General features: G+C 44.1%; 1 protein-coding gene across 13 annotated transcripts in view; it reads left to right on the top strand.

Moving 5' to 3' along the window:
• sox6 (SRY-box transcription factor 6) overlaps positions 1 to 17,171 on the top strand; it is a 200,594-nt gene extending 183,423 nt beyond the window's left edge. For 6 of the 13 annotated variants that reach the window (XM_031813468.1, XM_031813504.1, XM_031813497.1 and 3 more), the window contains 3 exons: positions 5,758 to 6,000; positions 7,415 to 7,631; positions 8,771 to 17,171. In XM_031813468.1, the coding sequence (XP_031669328.1) occupies positions 5,758 to 6,000; positions 7,415 to 7,631; positions 8,771 to 9,083 (773 nt within the window). In that variant the 3' untranslated portion in view covers positions 9,084 to 17,171. The remainder of the gene's footprint in view (positions 1 to 5,757; positions 6,001 to 7,414; positions 7,632 to 8,770) is intronic. The other 7 variants (XM_031813537.1, XM_031813546.1, XM_031813553.1 and 4 more) reach the window with 5 other exon arrangements.
• The last annotated feature ends 323 nt before the right edge of the window (positions 17,172 to 17,494 follow it).

Genomic DNA, 17,494 nt, shown 5'->3' on the forward strand with positions numbered 1-17,494 from the left:
AATGAAATGAATGTACTGTGGGGACGGTGGCAGCAGAGGTAGTGTATTATTCCTGAATCCTGACGGCGTAAAGCAGGGAGGTAAAGACATACAATGGGGCAAAAAAGTATTTAGTCAGCCACCAATTGTGCAAGTTCTCCCACTTAAAAAGATGAGAGAGGCCTGTAATTTTCATCATAGGTACACTTCAACTATGACAGACAAAATGAGAAAAAAATATCCAGAAAATCACATTGTAAGAATTTTAATGAATTTATTTGCAAATTATGGTGGAAAATAAGTATTTGGTCACCTACAAACAAGCAAGATTTCTGGCTCTCACAGACCTGTAACTTCTTCTTTAAGAGGCTCCTCTGTCTTCCACTCGTTACCTGTATTAATTGCACGTGTTTGAACTGTATAAAAGACACCTGTCCACAACCTCAAACAGTCACACTCCAAACTCCACTATGGCCAAGACCAAAGAGCTGTCAAAGGACACCAGAAACAAAATTGTAGACCTGCACCAGGCTGGGAAGACTGAATCTGCAATAGGTAAGCAGCTTGGTTTGAAGAAATCAACTGTGGGAGCAATTATTAGGAAATGGAAGACATACAAGACCACTGATAATCTCCCTCGATCTGGGGCTTCACGCAAGATCTCACCCCGTGGGGTCAAAATGATCACAAGAACGGTGAGCAAAAATCCCAGAACCACACGGGGGGACCTAGTGAATGACCTGCAGAGAGCTGGGACCAAAGTAACAAAGCCTACCATCAGTAACACACTGCGCCGCCAGGGATTCAAATCCTGCAGTGCCAGATGTGTCCCCCTGCTTAAGCCAGTACATGTCCAGGCCCGTCTGAAGTTTGCTAGAGAGCATTTGGATGATCCAGAAGAAGATTGGGAGAATGTCAGATGAAACCAAAATATAACTTTTTGGTAAAAACTCAACTCGTCGTGTTTGGAGGACAAAGAATGCTAAATTGCATCCAAAGAACACCATACCTACTGTGAAGCATGGGGGTGGAAACATCATGCTTTGGGGCTGTTTTTCTGCAAAGGGACCAGGACTTCTGATCCATGTAAAGGAAAGAATGAATGGGGCCATGTATTGTGAGATTTTGAGTGAAAATCTCCTTCCATCAGCAAGGGCATTGAAGATGAAACGTGGGTGGGTCTTTCAGCATGACAATGATCCCAAACACACCGCCAGGGCAACGAAGGAGTGGCTTCGTAAGAAGCATTTCAAGGTCCTGGAGCATTTCAAGGTAGTCATCCTAGAAAATCTTTGGGGAGAGTTGAAATTCTGTGTTGCCCAGCAACAGCCCTAAAACATCACTGCTCTAGAGGAGATCTGCATGGAGGAATGGGCCAAAATACCAGCAACAGTGAGTGAAAACCTTGTGAAGACTTACAGAAAACGTTTGACCTCTGTCATTGCTAACAAAGGGTATATAACAAAGTATTGAGATAAACTTTTGTTATTGACCAAATACTTATTTTCCACCATAATTTGCAAAATAAATTCATACTACAATTCATTCCTACAATGTGATTTTCTGGATTTTTTCCCCCTCATTTTGTCTGTCATAGTTGAAGTGTACCTATGATGAAAATGACTGGCCTCTCTCATCTTTTTAAGTGGGAGAACTTGCACAATTGGTGGCTGACTAAATACTTTTTTGTCCCACTGTATATACTTTTCTCAACCAGGCACGTATACAGGTATGTGTGTGTTAAAGGGGATACTTAGATTTTTTTTTTTACAATGATGCCTTTTATCTACTTCCCCAGAGTCAGATGGACTAGTGGATACCATTTGTATGTCTCTGTGTCCAGTAGGAAGGAAGTTAAAGGTAGTTTTGCGAGCCAATACTAACTAGCGTTAGCTAGCAGATACCCATGGACATCCAGTCATTACGTTAGCAATTGTGCTAGCGCTAGTTAGCAACTTCCTTCAAACTGCACCCAGAGACATAAAAACGGCATCCACAAGTTCATCTGACTCTGGGGAAATAGATAAGGGGCATTGCCAACATCCTGAAGTATTCCTTTAAGGAGAGATAGTAGGTGTGAGAGGGTTTTTTGTCTTGTGTGTCTGTTGAGAAATAGGCTTTTTACCTGAAGTTGGAGAAGAAAGGCTGGGCTCTAGAAGAGCTTGTTGACCAGGGTCTCTCCCCAGGGCTCTGAAGGAGGATGATCATATGAACAGTATGGTGCAGGCCAGTCTGAGCCAGTCTATATCCATCAATGCACAGTGCAGAGTAGGCAGATGAGAGCGGGTCTGACCGTCAGATGCCTGATATGAATGTGGCTCTGAGAATGTTGCCTGGCGGAGGCTAAATGACAAGAGCTGAGTCCCCAGGGCTCTGGCTGATGTACCGTGACGGTGTGAAGAGGCAAATTGCACTGGCCTCCCAGATAAAGGGAAGCCTTTCTGGATCATAAATGTGTCGGTATGACTGTTAAACATGAGCTGGTGTAAATTGACTTGGAGGCCCTATATGGAGGCACAGCCCAGCGGGGGCCTGGGAGAATAAGGCCTCCTGCTGGACGTTCGGACCCCAGCCTAAGTCCTCCCTGAGTCCCAGCCAAGCCTCAGCCGAGTCCCAGGCCTCGCTCCTAGAGATCAGGCCTACCACCACAGGACCTCCATCCCCTTATCAGTCTGGACATGGCTGTCCACCCCAGCCCAGCAGGATGTGTGTGTGTGTGTGTTCATGTGTGTGTGCGTGTGCGTGTGTGTGTGTGTGTGTGTGTGTGTGTGTGTGTGTGTGTGTGTGTGTGTGTGTGTGTGTGTGTGTGTGTGTGTGTGTGTGTGTGTGCGCATGTGTGTTGTCTCTCACCTGCTGTTTCCTTAAACAGTCTCCTATAGATAGTTAAAGCTCTATCTAAAGTTGAGGCAGTCCTCTTCTCTCCGTGTCTTACTTCAGGGCGTATCTCTGTACTGTGCTGAACAGAGCCAGTGAATGAGTCTGTGGATAGTGAATTAATCACAGAGAAGCGCTACACTCCATTACTCATTAACAGTTGGATTTTGTTGATCAACTGAAATAATACTAGAAATCAAAGTGCAGGTAACGTGTGCCAAGATGGAGGGCTAGTAGAAGATCCTAATGAGAACACTTCACATGTGGATGATGAAATATGCATGAGTCATCCTAAGCTTTCCTTTCCAGATTTTGGATCATTAAAGATGGATGGTAGCATATGGAAAGCTTTTTTTGTCTTATTTTTCAAGTCTTGTTTATCAACATGTTTTTGTTTGTTTAAATATTCATACGGCTTTTATTTAATTCTTTCACATCTTACATATAAAAGGAAGCAAATGGGAGGGGGCTTAAGAAGAAGAATGTTATATTAAGCACTTGGCAGAGTCTCTTCCCTCCTTGATTGTATTTTTCTTAGAACGACTGCCTCACGCTCCATATTTGTTATTTAACTTGGCATTCGTGCTTGTTTTAAAGAAACTTCTGGAACTTCAGTTTGAAACGTATGGGGCTGAATATAGAAGTGTGAATGCTTGTCGAGCCCCAGACAAAATATTTAACAGGCATTTAAGTCATGGTTCTCTTCTTTTGGGTTTGGATATGTGTTGATCCGTAGGGTGGCTCCCCTGCTCTCACAATGTCCCCTTGTTCTACATTCAAAACATGCTCGTCAAATCCAGTTGTCAGAGCCAGTCTGGTCCAGTGGAAAGGAACATTGATAACTCAATTTCCTTCACCTTGTAGTGTAGCACCAACCCTACCTCTGGTCTGGTCTCAGTCCAGCACCAACCCTACCTGTGGTCTGGTCTCAGTCCAGCACCAACCCTAGCCCTGGTCTGGTCTCCTTCCAGCACCAACCCTACCTGTGGTCTGGTCTCAGTCCAGCACCAACCCTAGCCCTGGTCTGGTCTCAGTCCAGCACCAACCCTACCTCTGGTCTGGTCTCAGTCCAGCACCAACCCTACCTCTGGTCTGGTCTCAGTCCAGCACCAACCCTACCTCTGGTCTGGTCTCAGTCCAGTACCAACCCTACCTCTGGTCTGGTCTCAGTCCAGCACCAACCCTACCTCTGGTCTAGTCTCAGTCCAGCACCAACCCTAGCCCTGGTCTGGTCTCAGTCCAGCACTAACCCTACCTCTGGTCTGGTCTCAGTCCAGCACCAACCCTACCTCTGGTCTGGTCTCAGTCCAGTACCAACCCTAGCCCTGGTCTGGTCTCAGTCCAGCACCAACCCTACCCTACCTCTGGTCTGGTCTCAGTCCAGCACCAACCCTACCTCTGGTCTGGTCTCAGTCCAGTACCAACCCTAGCCCTGGTCTGGTCTCAGTCCAGCACCAACCCTACCCTACCTCTGGTCTGGTCTCAGTCCAGCACCAACCCTACCCTACCCCTGGTCTGGTCTCAGTCCATCTCCAGCACCAACCCTACCCTATCCCTGGTCTGGTCTCAGTCCAGCCCCAGCACCAACCCTACCCCTGGTCTGGTCTCAGTCCATCCCCAGCACCAACTCTACCTCTGGTTTGGTCTCAGTCCAGCTCCAGCACCAACCCTACCCTACCCCTGGTCTGGTCTCAGTTCAGCTCCAGCACCACCCTACCCTACCTCTGGTCTGGTCTCAGTCCAGTACCAACCCTACCTCTGGTCTGATCTCAGTCCAGCACCAACCCTACCTCTGGTCTGGTCTCAGTCCAGCACCAACCCTACCTCTGGTCTGGTCTCAGTCCAGTACCAACCCTACCTCTGGTCTGGTCTCAGTCCAGCACCAACCCTACCTCTGGTCTAGTCTCAGTCCAGCACCAACCCTAGCCCTGGTCTGGTCTCAGTCCAGCACTAACCCTACCTCTGGTCTGGTCTCAGTCCAGCACCAACCCTACCTCTGGTCTGGTCTCAGTCCAGTACCAACCCTAGCCCTGGTCTGGTCTCAGTCCAGCACCAACCCTACCCTACCTCTGGTCTGGTCTCAGTCCAGCACCAACCCTACCTCTGGTCTGGTCTCAGTCCAGTACCAACCCTAGCCCTGGTCTGGTCTCAGTCCAGCACCAACCCTACCCTACCTCTGGTCTGGTCTCAGTCCAGCACCAACCCTACCCTACCCCTGGTCTGGTCTCAGTCCATCTCCAGCACCAACCCTACCCTATCCCTGGTCTGGTCTCAGTCCAGCCCCAGCACCAACCCTACCCCTGGTCTGGTCTCAGTCCATCCCCAGCACCAACTCTACCTCTGGTTTGGTCTCAGTCCAGCTCCAGCACCAACCCTACCCTACCCCTGGTCTGGTCTCAGTTCAGCTCCAGCACCACCCTACCCTACCTCTGGTCTGGTCTCAGTCCAGTACCAACCCTACCTCTGGTCTGGTCTCAGTCCAGTACCAGCCCTGCCTCTGGTCTGGTCTCAGTCCAGCCCCAGCACCAACCCTACCCTACCCCTGGTCTGGTCTCAGTCCAGCACCAACACTACCCCTGGTCTGGTCTCAGTCCAGCCCCAACACCAACCCTACCCCTGGTCTGGTCTCAGTCCAGCACCAACACTACCCCTGGTCTGGTCTCAGTCCAGCGCCATCACCAACCCTACCCTACCCCTGGTCTGGTTGGATCCCAGTCCAGCCCCAGTCTCAGTCCCAGTCCCAGTCTCAGTCCCAGCCCCAGTCCCAGTCTCAGCCCCAGTCTCAGTCTCAGTCTAGTGATGACAGCCCATTGGGTATGGGGGGTTGAACGTGGCTCGTGGCAGTTGATTAATTGCTCGCCTCGCTCTCTCTTCTCCTTCTTGTTCCTACTCTGGTGTTTCCAGGGTGGAAAGCTCTGAATGGCTCTGGTACCGGAGCAGATAAACCACAACAGTATTATTGTTGGCCTACAGGAGGTGCCAGCACAGCCGAGGCACGGGTCTACAGAGAAGCCCGGGGGAGGAACAGCAACGAGCCCCATATCAAGAGACCCATGAACGCCTTCATGGTGTGGGCCAAAGATGAGCGCCGCAAGATCCTCCAAGCCTTCCCAGACATGCACAACTCCAACATCAGCAAGATCCTGGGTAAGCCTTTCTTCTTTCTCTCTCTCTCTTCCAGCCATACCTCTCTCCTTCATCCAGCCATTACAGAGTCTGTTACAGTCTGTTAGCCTTCCTGTGTTAGATTATTTTTTTTTTTTAAATCAGACCAAGTTGGAATGAACAAGATCGGATTTGGTCAGAAAGTCAGGAAACTGGCATAAAAAAAAAAAGAAAATATATATTTTTTATAGGTTTGTTGAAATTAGCATTCTTAGGGTTGTCAATGGGAATTTTGTCTCTCCCACAGACGCTGACAAAACAGTTCTTATAGGCTTGATACAATCAGTTTATTATTCAATTATGTTGTAGGCTTTCGTTAAAATTAAATGTTCCCTATTAAGCACAATGAATTGAAACCATAGCAAAAGCCCAAAAGCGTTTTCCCTTTTGAAAAGCCTGGTGTAGTGTACTCCTCCTCAATAGCCCCCCCCACCCCACCCCCTCTCTCGCTCTCTCTCTCTCTCTCGCACAAATCTCCCCTCAGCTGGGTATAAACACTAGGCTGTTTGGCTGTTGGCAATAGTGATAAACGTGTAGTGTTTAAACCACTATGTTAACAACAAGAAGAAACAGAACGCCATTCATGAAACAGTGGAACACTGTGGAGGCAAATTGCCTGACGGACAGAATCTAACACGTTACTGTTCGTGACAGGAGACCCAACGGTCTGGCGGTCCAGAGCTGAAATCTACAGTCGTTCATTGATATGTAGAAAATATTTTTCTCTGTATAAAAAAGTCAGATTTTTCCAACTGCACATTTGATTCAGACAGGGTATAACTTAAAACCTTTGTAACAGTTTTAATCTCTTAATGACTTTTATGCTCATTTAGGTGTGTTTAATTAATCTAGTGTGCTCTGTGCCCGCTGAAGCCCACTGTGGTTAATACCTGTCTATGTGGACATAAACATTTGTAGCCCGGTACCAGTGGGAGTGGGTGGCGTGTTGTCTGATTCGCCACAGTGGCTCAATCAGCTCTGGCTTACAGACGGATTTACCGCCATGTCACTGCCGTCAGTGTTTGTCATGAAAAATGACAGTGGTTAAATGGGTCTCGTCCCCACTGCACTGAGAGTCCATAGATCACAGCCTTTAAAAGTGGCGTCACCCAGGCAGGAGCAGGACACACTAGAGATCAGCTAGAGACTATTTACAGGCCTGGTGTAGTTTCTGTTAACTCACCCACAGCCCAGCTACTGGCTTTATGGGTTTACATGGTTACTACAGAGACCACAAAATAATATACTGTATCCACAATGGAAACTCCTATTTGCATTGATATATCTATTAATTCTTATTAACTAATTATTCCAAAGTCCTTTTTACACCTCTGTAGTGAAAATGTACATTCAAAGTGCATGTTTTACTGATATCTGTGTGTCTGCTGTGTTACAGGCTCTCGCTGGAAGTCTATGACCAACCAGGAGAAGCAGCCGTTCTATGAGGAGCAGGCCCGTCTCAGTAAGATCCACCTGGAGAAGTACCCCAACTACAAGTACAAGCCCCGGCCCAAGAGGACCTGCATCATCGACGGGAAGAAGCTCCGCATCGGCGAGTACAAGCAGATGATGCGCTCGCGACGGCAAGAGATGAGGCAGTTCTTCACTGTGGGGTAGGTGCACAGTGAAGAACGCCAGGCTTAGAGCACAGGCGCGACACACACACACGTAGACACACAGCTAAATGACTATTCTGAAATCAGTTGGCTTTTTGCCTGAGAACAGACTCTCTCTTCACTGTGCTTACACTAAAGATTGTTGTAGTGTGTCTGTAACTTGTCACACTAAGCCCCTGACCTTCGAATCAACTCATTTCATCAACCCGTTAAATCATGTATGTTATACAGCCCTCAGAATAGATGAATAACGTTTTAACTACTTTCCCTTTTCCGTAAAAAGAAAACGTGTTGTTTTTTTCTCCACGTGTAGTGATGACGGTGGTGATAGTTCGTCGTACGCAATTTCCAACCGGTTTGCGGAGCATTAATGAAACCCCAAGTCAAACACATTTCCTCATCCACCTTACTGTCAAGTGTTTTTTAATAGTAGTGATTTATCAATTTGAGACAATAGCCGACTGCAATAGCAGAGAAAGAGATGCCGACAGTATTATAAGATATAAAGCATAAGAATAGGTTTACAGAGGCCTGGAGGGCAGCTGTCTGGAGTTTAACTTCCTAATTTACTGCGTGTGGTCAGTAAGGAGAAGGCTTCTCCAGGTGTTCCCTCATCACCCGTAAGCTATACGATCACTGGAGTATCAATCACTGCTAAAACACCAGATGAGAGAGAGAGAGAGAGAGAGATAGAGAGAGAGAGAGAGAGAGAGAGAGCGCACTAACCACCAATCGGCTTTATGTTACCAATAAACTGGGTGCCGTTTCAGAATGACTCAGAACGGTGCTTTCTGGACAACTGTTCTCCCAAATCATTTTCACAGAACCATTGGCTGAGAACACACCTCTGTGGAGAACAGTTAATCCAGCTAGCTCTCTCAGTTTAAGTGCTGAAGTGGAGGTGTCTTTAGGGTTGTCTCCAGCAGCACACATACTGTCAGCATTCTTTCCATTTGCTCATCCCATGTGATTCTAATTGTTTTCCTTTATATATATTTGAAGTAAAGCCTTTTTACTTCAAATAACACAGAACTGACATTGTTAAGAGAATTAAGTCTGGATTATAACAATGAAACAGGAACAAACTTGCCTAATAGTCTCTCTCTCTCTCACTGTCCTTCGTTTTCTCCCTACAGGCAACAACCGCAGATCCCCATCAGCACCAGCGCCGGCGTGGTCTACCCTGGGGCCATAACCATGGCAACGACCACACCCTCCCCTCACATGACGTCGGAGTGCTCCAGCGCCTCAGCAAGCCCGGAGCCGGCCATTCCCGTCATCCAGAGCACCTACAACATGAAGATAGAGCCCAGTGCCATGTTAACCAATGACCCCATCATCAACAGAGAGGTAGATGAGATGGACATGTACGAGGACTTTGACGAGGAGCCCAAATCGGACTACAGCAGTGAGACTGAGACACTGGAGCCCATCGTCAGCGCCAACTGAGGCCTCTCAACACCTGAGCCGGGACATACACACATTCATACTGGAGAACCATCCCCAGGGCGGAAGACAGACTGAAGGAGGAGAAACAAAAGAACAAAAAAATCCAGAACAAAAAGAAATGGTTGTGTTGATGCATCATTTAGGAGCCTGCATGCATATGTGGCTCCGTCAGAATCAACAGCTAAAGGTCTTAAATGTTTCTTACAGTGTGTGAAGCAGTTTGGTTTAGTTCCTTTTGTTTTTTATTATCTCATCTTTTATTTTTTGTGTTTTGTTCATGGACATATACACAATTAGGTTATTGCCCATACAACTTTGGATGACAGGACTTGAAATGTAACGTTTGATATGAACCCATAATTCTTACAGTCTTACTTTTTTTCTTATGATATATATATATATTATTATTTTTCTCTTCAGTTAAATGCTTTTGATAGATTTCATTACTGTTTTTGATGGGAGTTATATATTCTCACTCAGGTATGCTGTGCCAGCCAACAGCTTGTGAATGTTTTAAATACGAATTTATTTGAAACTATTTAGAAAACAAAATATTTGGAAATTCCTATTAACTAAAAACAAACAAACAGAACAATTCCACAATTCTGGGACATAATCAGACTCCCTTATTATTAATTGTATTAGTATTATCATTATTATAATTATTATTGGTATTATTAACATACTGTACAATTTTGTGCAGATTTGCCAAACGTTTCAAGGTTTTTATCTCTTAAATAATTTGTTTGAGTCTCGAGGGAGAGACTCGAGTCTAAGACAATCTCTTAATATCTTTGTGCGGCTTCAAAATCCAGTTTCTTTATATACCTTCTATATTGAAACACTCAGGAATCTGGAGACAGTGTGCCGTGTCTAGGGCAGGAACAGGAAGTGATGCAATAGCTTCAGGTGTGGTTGTTCATAATGGCAGCTGTTCTCCATGGAGACCAATGCGGTGACCAACAGGACCTTCTCTCACTGTCCCTCTCCAGCTCATGTCACCAGCCCAGTCTAACACAGAGCACTATAACACTCCCCTCACACTCTCTGCTCATTCTTCAACTCAGTCTTACCAAGTTCTTAATCAGAGTGATTGTAATCAGGCCAGAATTCCAAGGGGCCAAAGGCATCCAATCTGTGGGATTGGAAAGGCAGCAAAAGGCAGCTTTGGGGGCATTATAATCACAAATTGCTGTTTTACAATGTGTAGCTACAGTACATTCGGTTAAACACTTTAGCCCCTACTGGGGCGGCAAGTTTTAAAGTCTTTGGTCTTAACATTTTTTTTTTTTTTTTTAATCTTAAGTATTTTTTCGACATTGTAAATCTTAAATTGACACGGGAAGGTCTTAAAGCAGAGTTAACTACTGCAGCAGTCTTAAGAGAAGAGGCAGTGTGTGAGGGAATAACATTGTGCTTTTATTAAAGGAGGGTTACAGACAAGGTATTACATTTTAACGAGTCATATTAAACACAACAGTATTTCATAAGCCACACCAAAGCTGTGATGGTGATTCTCTACATTCAAGCACTTAGATATTAACACTTACTACTTCATTTTTCAACTGAGTTAATATGTTATATTGAACAAAATGTTTGTTGTTTTATAATGGCCAGTTGCCTATTTTACATAAAGTTAAATGTAAGTATTTTAGAGCAATTGAAATTGCACTTCTGTATTTTATTTACATACAGACAATGAGTATGAAATATAACACAATCAATCAGCTCTTAATCTTGTGACAATCAGTCACAAACTGAAAGTCCTTTATCTCTTGAATGGTCCTTTTACCAGTTGAACAGATCCCAGGTTGTTACCTATGGAGAAACATCTAGAGATGGCCAGCAGTCAAGGCCTTACTGTCCATAATGTAGCCCTCCTACAGGCCAGAAGGACTAAGTGCCTCCCTCTCTGCCCTGCCCTGTCTCGACCCCTTCCCATGGCAACCCCCACACCCAGGGGGTGCCATCTGGCTCAGAGTGGCAGGCAGCGCTATGCTGGAGAGAGGAGAGAGGGGGAACAATAAGGACGGGGAACGTAGCGCTTATTGTGCTCTCCATCAAAGCACAGACAGTGAGGCCTCCACCCTGGCTCCCGCCCTGGCCCAGCCACTAGGCGCTGGCGAGCAGATGGAACAAGTACATCAAGCTGTGGGGGATTACTAAAATGACTGACGAGTGGATATCATCTCAAATGCAGCATTATTAATGCATGAGCCCGGCTATTCTCCTCCCGTGCCCTTGAACCTGTCCATTTCAGACCAAGCCCAGAGGTTTAAAATGATCTAAATGGCTGGTCACCAGCGCTGGCTGTCTACATGGCCAAGACTCCCTCCTACTGCTGGTCACTGCATTACTCTCCCAGGTCTAATTGATACAGATGGCTCTTTAGTACTTAAAATTTTTCTCGACCCATTCAGAGCTGGCTTTTATTGTGTTGTGTCCACGTTTGAAGCATTTATCTTAAGTCTTAGAAGTTTTTAAGCACCTCATTATTAATTTCCATTTCGGTTTCTTTTTCTTTTTTTGGTTGGTTGGTTTCTTTGTTGCTATTGTTGTTTTAAGGTACAATGCTTTTTTCTAGGATTTCCTCCCATACACAAACCTAAACGGATTTCCTCCCATACACAAACCTAAACGGATTTCCTCCCATACACAAACCTAAACGGATTTCCTCCCATACACAAACCTAAACGGATTTCCCTCCAGGTCCACATGTCTAGGATTTCCTCCCATACACAAACCTAAACGGATTTCCTCCCATACACAAACCTAAACGGATTTCCTCCCATACACAAACCTAAACGGATTTCCTCCCATACACAAACCTAAACGGATTTCCTCCCATACACAAACCTAAACGGATTTCCTCCCATACACAAACCTAAACGGATTTCCCTCCAGGTCCACATGTCTAGGATTTCCTCCCATACACAAACCTAAACGGATTTCCTCCCATACACAAACCTAAACGGATTTCCTCCCATACACAAACCTAAACGGATTTCCTCCCATACACAAACCTAAACGGATTTCCTCCCATACACAAACCTAAACGGATTTCCTCCCATACACAAACCTAAACGGATTTCCTCCCATACACAAACCTAAACGGATTTCCTCCCATACACAAACCTAAACGGATTTCCTCCCATACACAAACCTAAACGGATTTCCTCCCATACACAAACCTAAACGGATTTCCTCCCATACACAAACCTAAACGGATTTCCTCCCATACACAAACCTAAACGGATTTCCTCCCATACACAAACCTAAACGGATTTCCTCCCATACACAAACCTAAACGGATTTCCTCCCATACACAAACCTAAACGGATTTCCTCCCATACACAAACCTAAACGGATTTCCTCCCATACACAAACCTAAACGGATTTCCCTCCAGGTCCACATGTCTAGGATTTCCTCCCATACACAAACCTAAACGGATTTCCTCCCATACACAAACCTAAACGGATTTCCTCCCATACACAAACCTAAACGGATTTCCCTCCAGGTCCACATGTCTAGGATTTCCTACCATACACAAACCTAAACGGATTTCCTCCCATACACAAACCTAAACGGATTTCCCTCCAGGTCCACATGTCTAGGATTTCCTCCCATACACAAACCTAAACGGATTTCCTCCCATACACAAACCTAAACGGATTTCCTCCCATACACAAACCTAAACGGATTTCCTCCCATACACAAACCTAAACGGATTTCCCTCCAGGTCCACATGTCTAGGATTTCCTCCCATACACAAACCTAAACGGATTTCCCTCCAGGTCCACATGTCTAGGATTTCCTCCCATACACAAACCTAAACGGATTTCCTCCCATACACAAACCTAAACGGATTTCCCTCCAGGTCCACATGTCTAGGATTTCCTCCCATACACAAACCTAAATGGATTTCCCTCCAGGTCCACATGTCTAGGATTTCCTCCCATACACAAACCTAAATGGATTTCCCTCCAGGTCCACATGTCTAGGATTTCCTCCCATACACAAACCTAAACGGATTTCCCTCCAGGTCCACATGTCTAGGATTTCCTCCCATACACAAACCTAAACGGATTTCCCTCCAGGTCCACATGTCTAGGATTTCCTCCCATACACAAACCTAAACGGATTTCCCTCCAGGTCAACATGTCTAGGTTTTTAAGCTGTTACTTCTGTTTTCTGGTTGATTGGTTGATTTGTACGTGATTTGTACATATTTCTATGTCCATGCCTAACCAATTCAGTGGGCTGGTAGTTACAAAAGGACTGTTGATAGGACTGAAACTTGACTGCGCTTGTATAACAAACAAAAACAAACAAAAAAACGATGAACTTATATCTCGCAAGGAGACAATGTTTTATAAGTGTTATAAGCACTGGATATAAATTGTATTTTTATCAATTCTGACTAATGTGAAGCTGTTGTACCAGAAAAAAACCTGAATGAACAAAAGTCCCGATGAGTTGGACTCGTGGGCTCATTCTCACAGTTCCCAGATTTGAATCATTTTTCAGTCGTCTTGTTTTGTTTATTTATGCAAAGACATGTGTAGTGAATGAACACTTTGTCTAAGCTCCAGGGCCACCAAGGGGAGAGAGACAGCGCACGAGAGAGACTGAGCAGTAAACTCGACAGAAGGCTTGCATAGTAACTGGTTAGCTGAGAAACACCGGATTTCAGACACGCATTTTATTGGTCACATATGTTTTGTTTTGTATATTGTATTTGAAGCTATATAGTGAGAATATACATTTTATTGTATTTATTAGCCACTGTTGGCTCTAAAATTGTCAGTAGAACATAATGAAAGGACAATCAGAGAGAAAAAAAATATGTTTAATGAATTGGAGCTTCATTTTTCAATAAATTCACCATTTCATTATAGATTTTATTGTAAATACAACATAGGAAATAGAATTATATTTTTGTTCATAAGTACTTAGTGAAGTTTAAGTTATGTATTTGGCTGTTCTTTTTTTCTTCCTTTTTTACATCAGTGTATGTTGATCCATGTTCTTAAAACTGACAGGTCACTGTACGTCATCTAGATTCTGATTATTTCTCCCAGTTGAAGAGAGCAGTACTGGACTGTTGAGAGAGCAGTACTGGACGGTTGAGAGAGCAGTACTGGACGGTTGAGAGAGCAGTACTGGACGGTTGAGAGAGCAGTATTGGACGGTTGAAGAGAGCAGTACTGGACGGTTGAGAGAGCAGTACTGGACGGTTGAAGAGAGCAGTACTGGACGGTTGAAGAGAGCAGTACTGGACGGTTGAAGAGAGCAGTACTGGACGGTTGAGAGAGCAGTACTGGACGGTTGAAGAGAGCAGTACTGGACGGTTGAAGAGAGCAGTATTGGACGGTTGAAGAGAGCAGTACTGGACGGTTGAGAGAGCAGTACTGGACGGTTGAAGAGAGCAGTACTGGACGGTTGAAGAGAGCAGTACTGGACGGTTGAGAGAGCAGTACTGGACGGTTGAAGAGAGCAGTATTGGACGGTTGAAGAGAGCAGTACTGGACGGTTGAAGAGAGCAGTACTGGACGGTTGAAGAGAGCAGTACTGGAAGGTTGAAGAGAGCAGTACTGGATGGTTGAAGAGAGCAGTATTGGACGGTTGAAGAGAGCAGTATTGGACGGTTGAAGAGAGCAGTACTGGACGGTTGAGAGAGCAGTATTGGACTGTTGAGAGAGCAGTACTGGACGGTTGAGAGAGCAGTATTGGACAGTTGAAGAGAGCAGTACTGGAAGGTTGAAGAGAGCAGTATTGGACGGTTGAGAGAGCAGTACTGGACGGTTGAGAGAGCAGTATTGGACGGTTGAAGAGAGCAGTACTGGACGGTTGAGAGAGCAGTATTGGACGGTTGAAGAGAGCAGTATTGGACAGAGATGTAGCTGAGATAGACAGACAGGCCCCTTCTTGCTAGCGTTTCAATGACCTCCCTCAGACAATTCAAGGAGCCAATCAAAACCCAAGCCGTACTCCTAAGCCTTAGACATTAAGGACAAACATTCTTTTTATAAATAAATAACTTAATTTGTATCTAATTACATGCAAAGTCGGTACAAATAAAGTACTCTGTATCTTTCATAGGGACAGTGCTAAAATTCATCTGAACAACAAGCAGTTAAGATGCATATGTTTTTATTATACAACTTGCGTTTGCAATCATGACTCAATCCTAGCGACATACCTTATCACTTGTGTTTTGTGTTTTTCACAGCCCTCAGTGGTTATACTGTTATGTGCCAAATTTGAACGGAGGGGTTGACAGTAGCATAAATGAATAGCTACATTTTAATTGCACATCTGCATGCATTTGTTACATTTAAAATTAGAATGACCCAAGAGGATTTTATTCATTGGCAAGTTCTTGGGGAGCTGAAATTGAAGGGAGTGTGCAAATATGTATTCGTTTTAACGTGGCACAATGCAGAGCCACTCGTGTGTATTCTAGGCCTATACTCTTTTTGTCCTTTTCTATATGTTGCTGACCTTTTTGAAGGTAGCCCATCCAGCCATCAGCAAAGTGTAGTCATGACCTTTTCTATGTGTTGCTGGCCTTTTTGAAGGTAGCCCATCCAGCCATCAGCAAAGTGTAGTCATGACCTTTTCTATGTGTTGCTGGCCTTTTTGAAGGTAGCCCATCCAGCCATCAGCAAAGTGTAGTCATGACCTTTTCTATGTGTTGCTGGCCTTTTTGAAGGTAGCCCATCCAGCCATCAGCAAAGTGTAGTCATGACCTTTTCTATGTGTTGCTGACCTTTTTAAAGGTAGCCCATCCAGCCATCAGCAAAGTGTAGTCATGACCTTTTCTATGTGTTGCTGACCTTTTTAAAGGTAGCCCATCCAGCCATCAGCAAAGTGTAGTCATGACCTTTTCTATGTGTTGCTGACCTTTTTAAAGGTAGCCCATCCAGCCATCAGGAAAGTGTAGTCATGACCTTTTCTATTAATCCATCTGTCTCTCAGCCATGTAAATGCGAACAAAATTCAACAATTGAAGACAAAGCTTGTATGCTGTTTCAATAACTTAACTTAACTGTAATTATTTTTTTTCTGTCATTGAACTTTGTGATGTATATGGTGGGAATGTTCTCTGTGTTAATTTAATTAGCACAATTCACTGACATGCTGGACTGACATGCTAGCTGCTGTTCAGGAGTGTAACATTTGCTGTTGGGGACAACTTATACAGTTGTCAATGGTACTTTGCTTTCTAGATTCATTTTTTGTCTCTCAAGCAACACTGTGTGTGGCTCTTCTGTCGCTGGGGCTGTTGCTGTTTTGAAACCGCTGGCAGACTGATACAGTTTTCTGCGTAGAAATCAATTTCTTGGCAGGTACCTAGGCCCATGGCAGGTATTGTTTGGGCGTAACTAGAGAAAATGAAATAGTGTCTGTTGCTGCTTTGAAAAAAAGTTTTAATTCTGAAAATGTAAATAGTTTATCATAATATCTTGTACAGTCCAGTGTAAAGTTTTTAATTGAACTTAAAAAAAGGTTGCCATCACATTTGTGTTCACTTTCTTCTTCATACAGTACAAAAGGACAGCTACGTGCTGAGGATATTATTGTTCAGATAAAAAAGGAAAAGGTACTAAAATATTTTATTTTGCTTGGCTTCAAAATGTAAACCAGCAAGTCTTTGGTTTCCATGTGCAGTATTGACGTGAGGTAAACTTAAGGTGAAATAATTCTACAGTGGTATGTATTGGAGACCAGTCTCCTCTGTGTTGGTAGTATTAATACACTATATCAAATAAAATACACCAGATGACTGACACATTTGGGTGTATCTAGGCACCTTAGTAATGTGTGCAAATATCTAGGCTGTGTTCCCCACAGGATGCATTCAGGCATATTGTAATGTAACATCATCTTTCTGTATGTACTCAATCCATTGATGTAACAAGGCAGGAGTGGGTTGTTTAACTGCCTGTTTAAGCTCATTTACCTCAAGAGTTTCCTCCTTTTGCGTAAAAGAGTAAGAAATTGTGTGACAAAGTCTCACCATCACTCCCATATTTTGTACTGCTGTTGACACTTACAAATTAAAGAGACATTTTGTTTTAAGATCCAAGTCTCTATTTTGTTGTTGTTGTGCATTGATTGTCCATTGATTTCTCATGCAAAAACTACATTGATTTCTCATGATACCTTTCAACATTTTATTTTCTACTGCAGTGTGGGATTGCATTTTTTAAGGACAATTATTTACCTAAGGTGGCCAATAAGTCATAGTTTATCATTAGAATGAGTGCCACAAACTGATTTTCACATTAACTAATGGTAGAGATTACATTATAGTATGGTGTCCATTTTCGGACATCCTCAACCTCATGCCTAAAATATCATGTTACTCAAACAAAGCAATACATTAATGTTTATTACCTTTCGT

The sequence above is a fragment of the Oncorhynchus kisutch genome, linkage group LG3 (assembly GCF_002021735.2).
Source record: "Oncorhynchus kisutch isolate 150728-3 linkage group LG3, Okis_V2, whole genome shotgun sequence".
Taxonomy (NCBI): domain Eukaryota; kingdom Metazoa; phylum Chordata; class Actinopteri; order Salmoniformes; family Salmonidae; genus Oncorhynchus; species Oncorhynchus kisutch.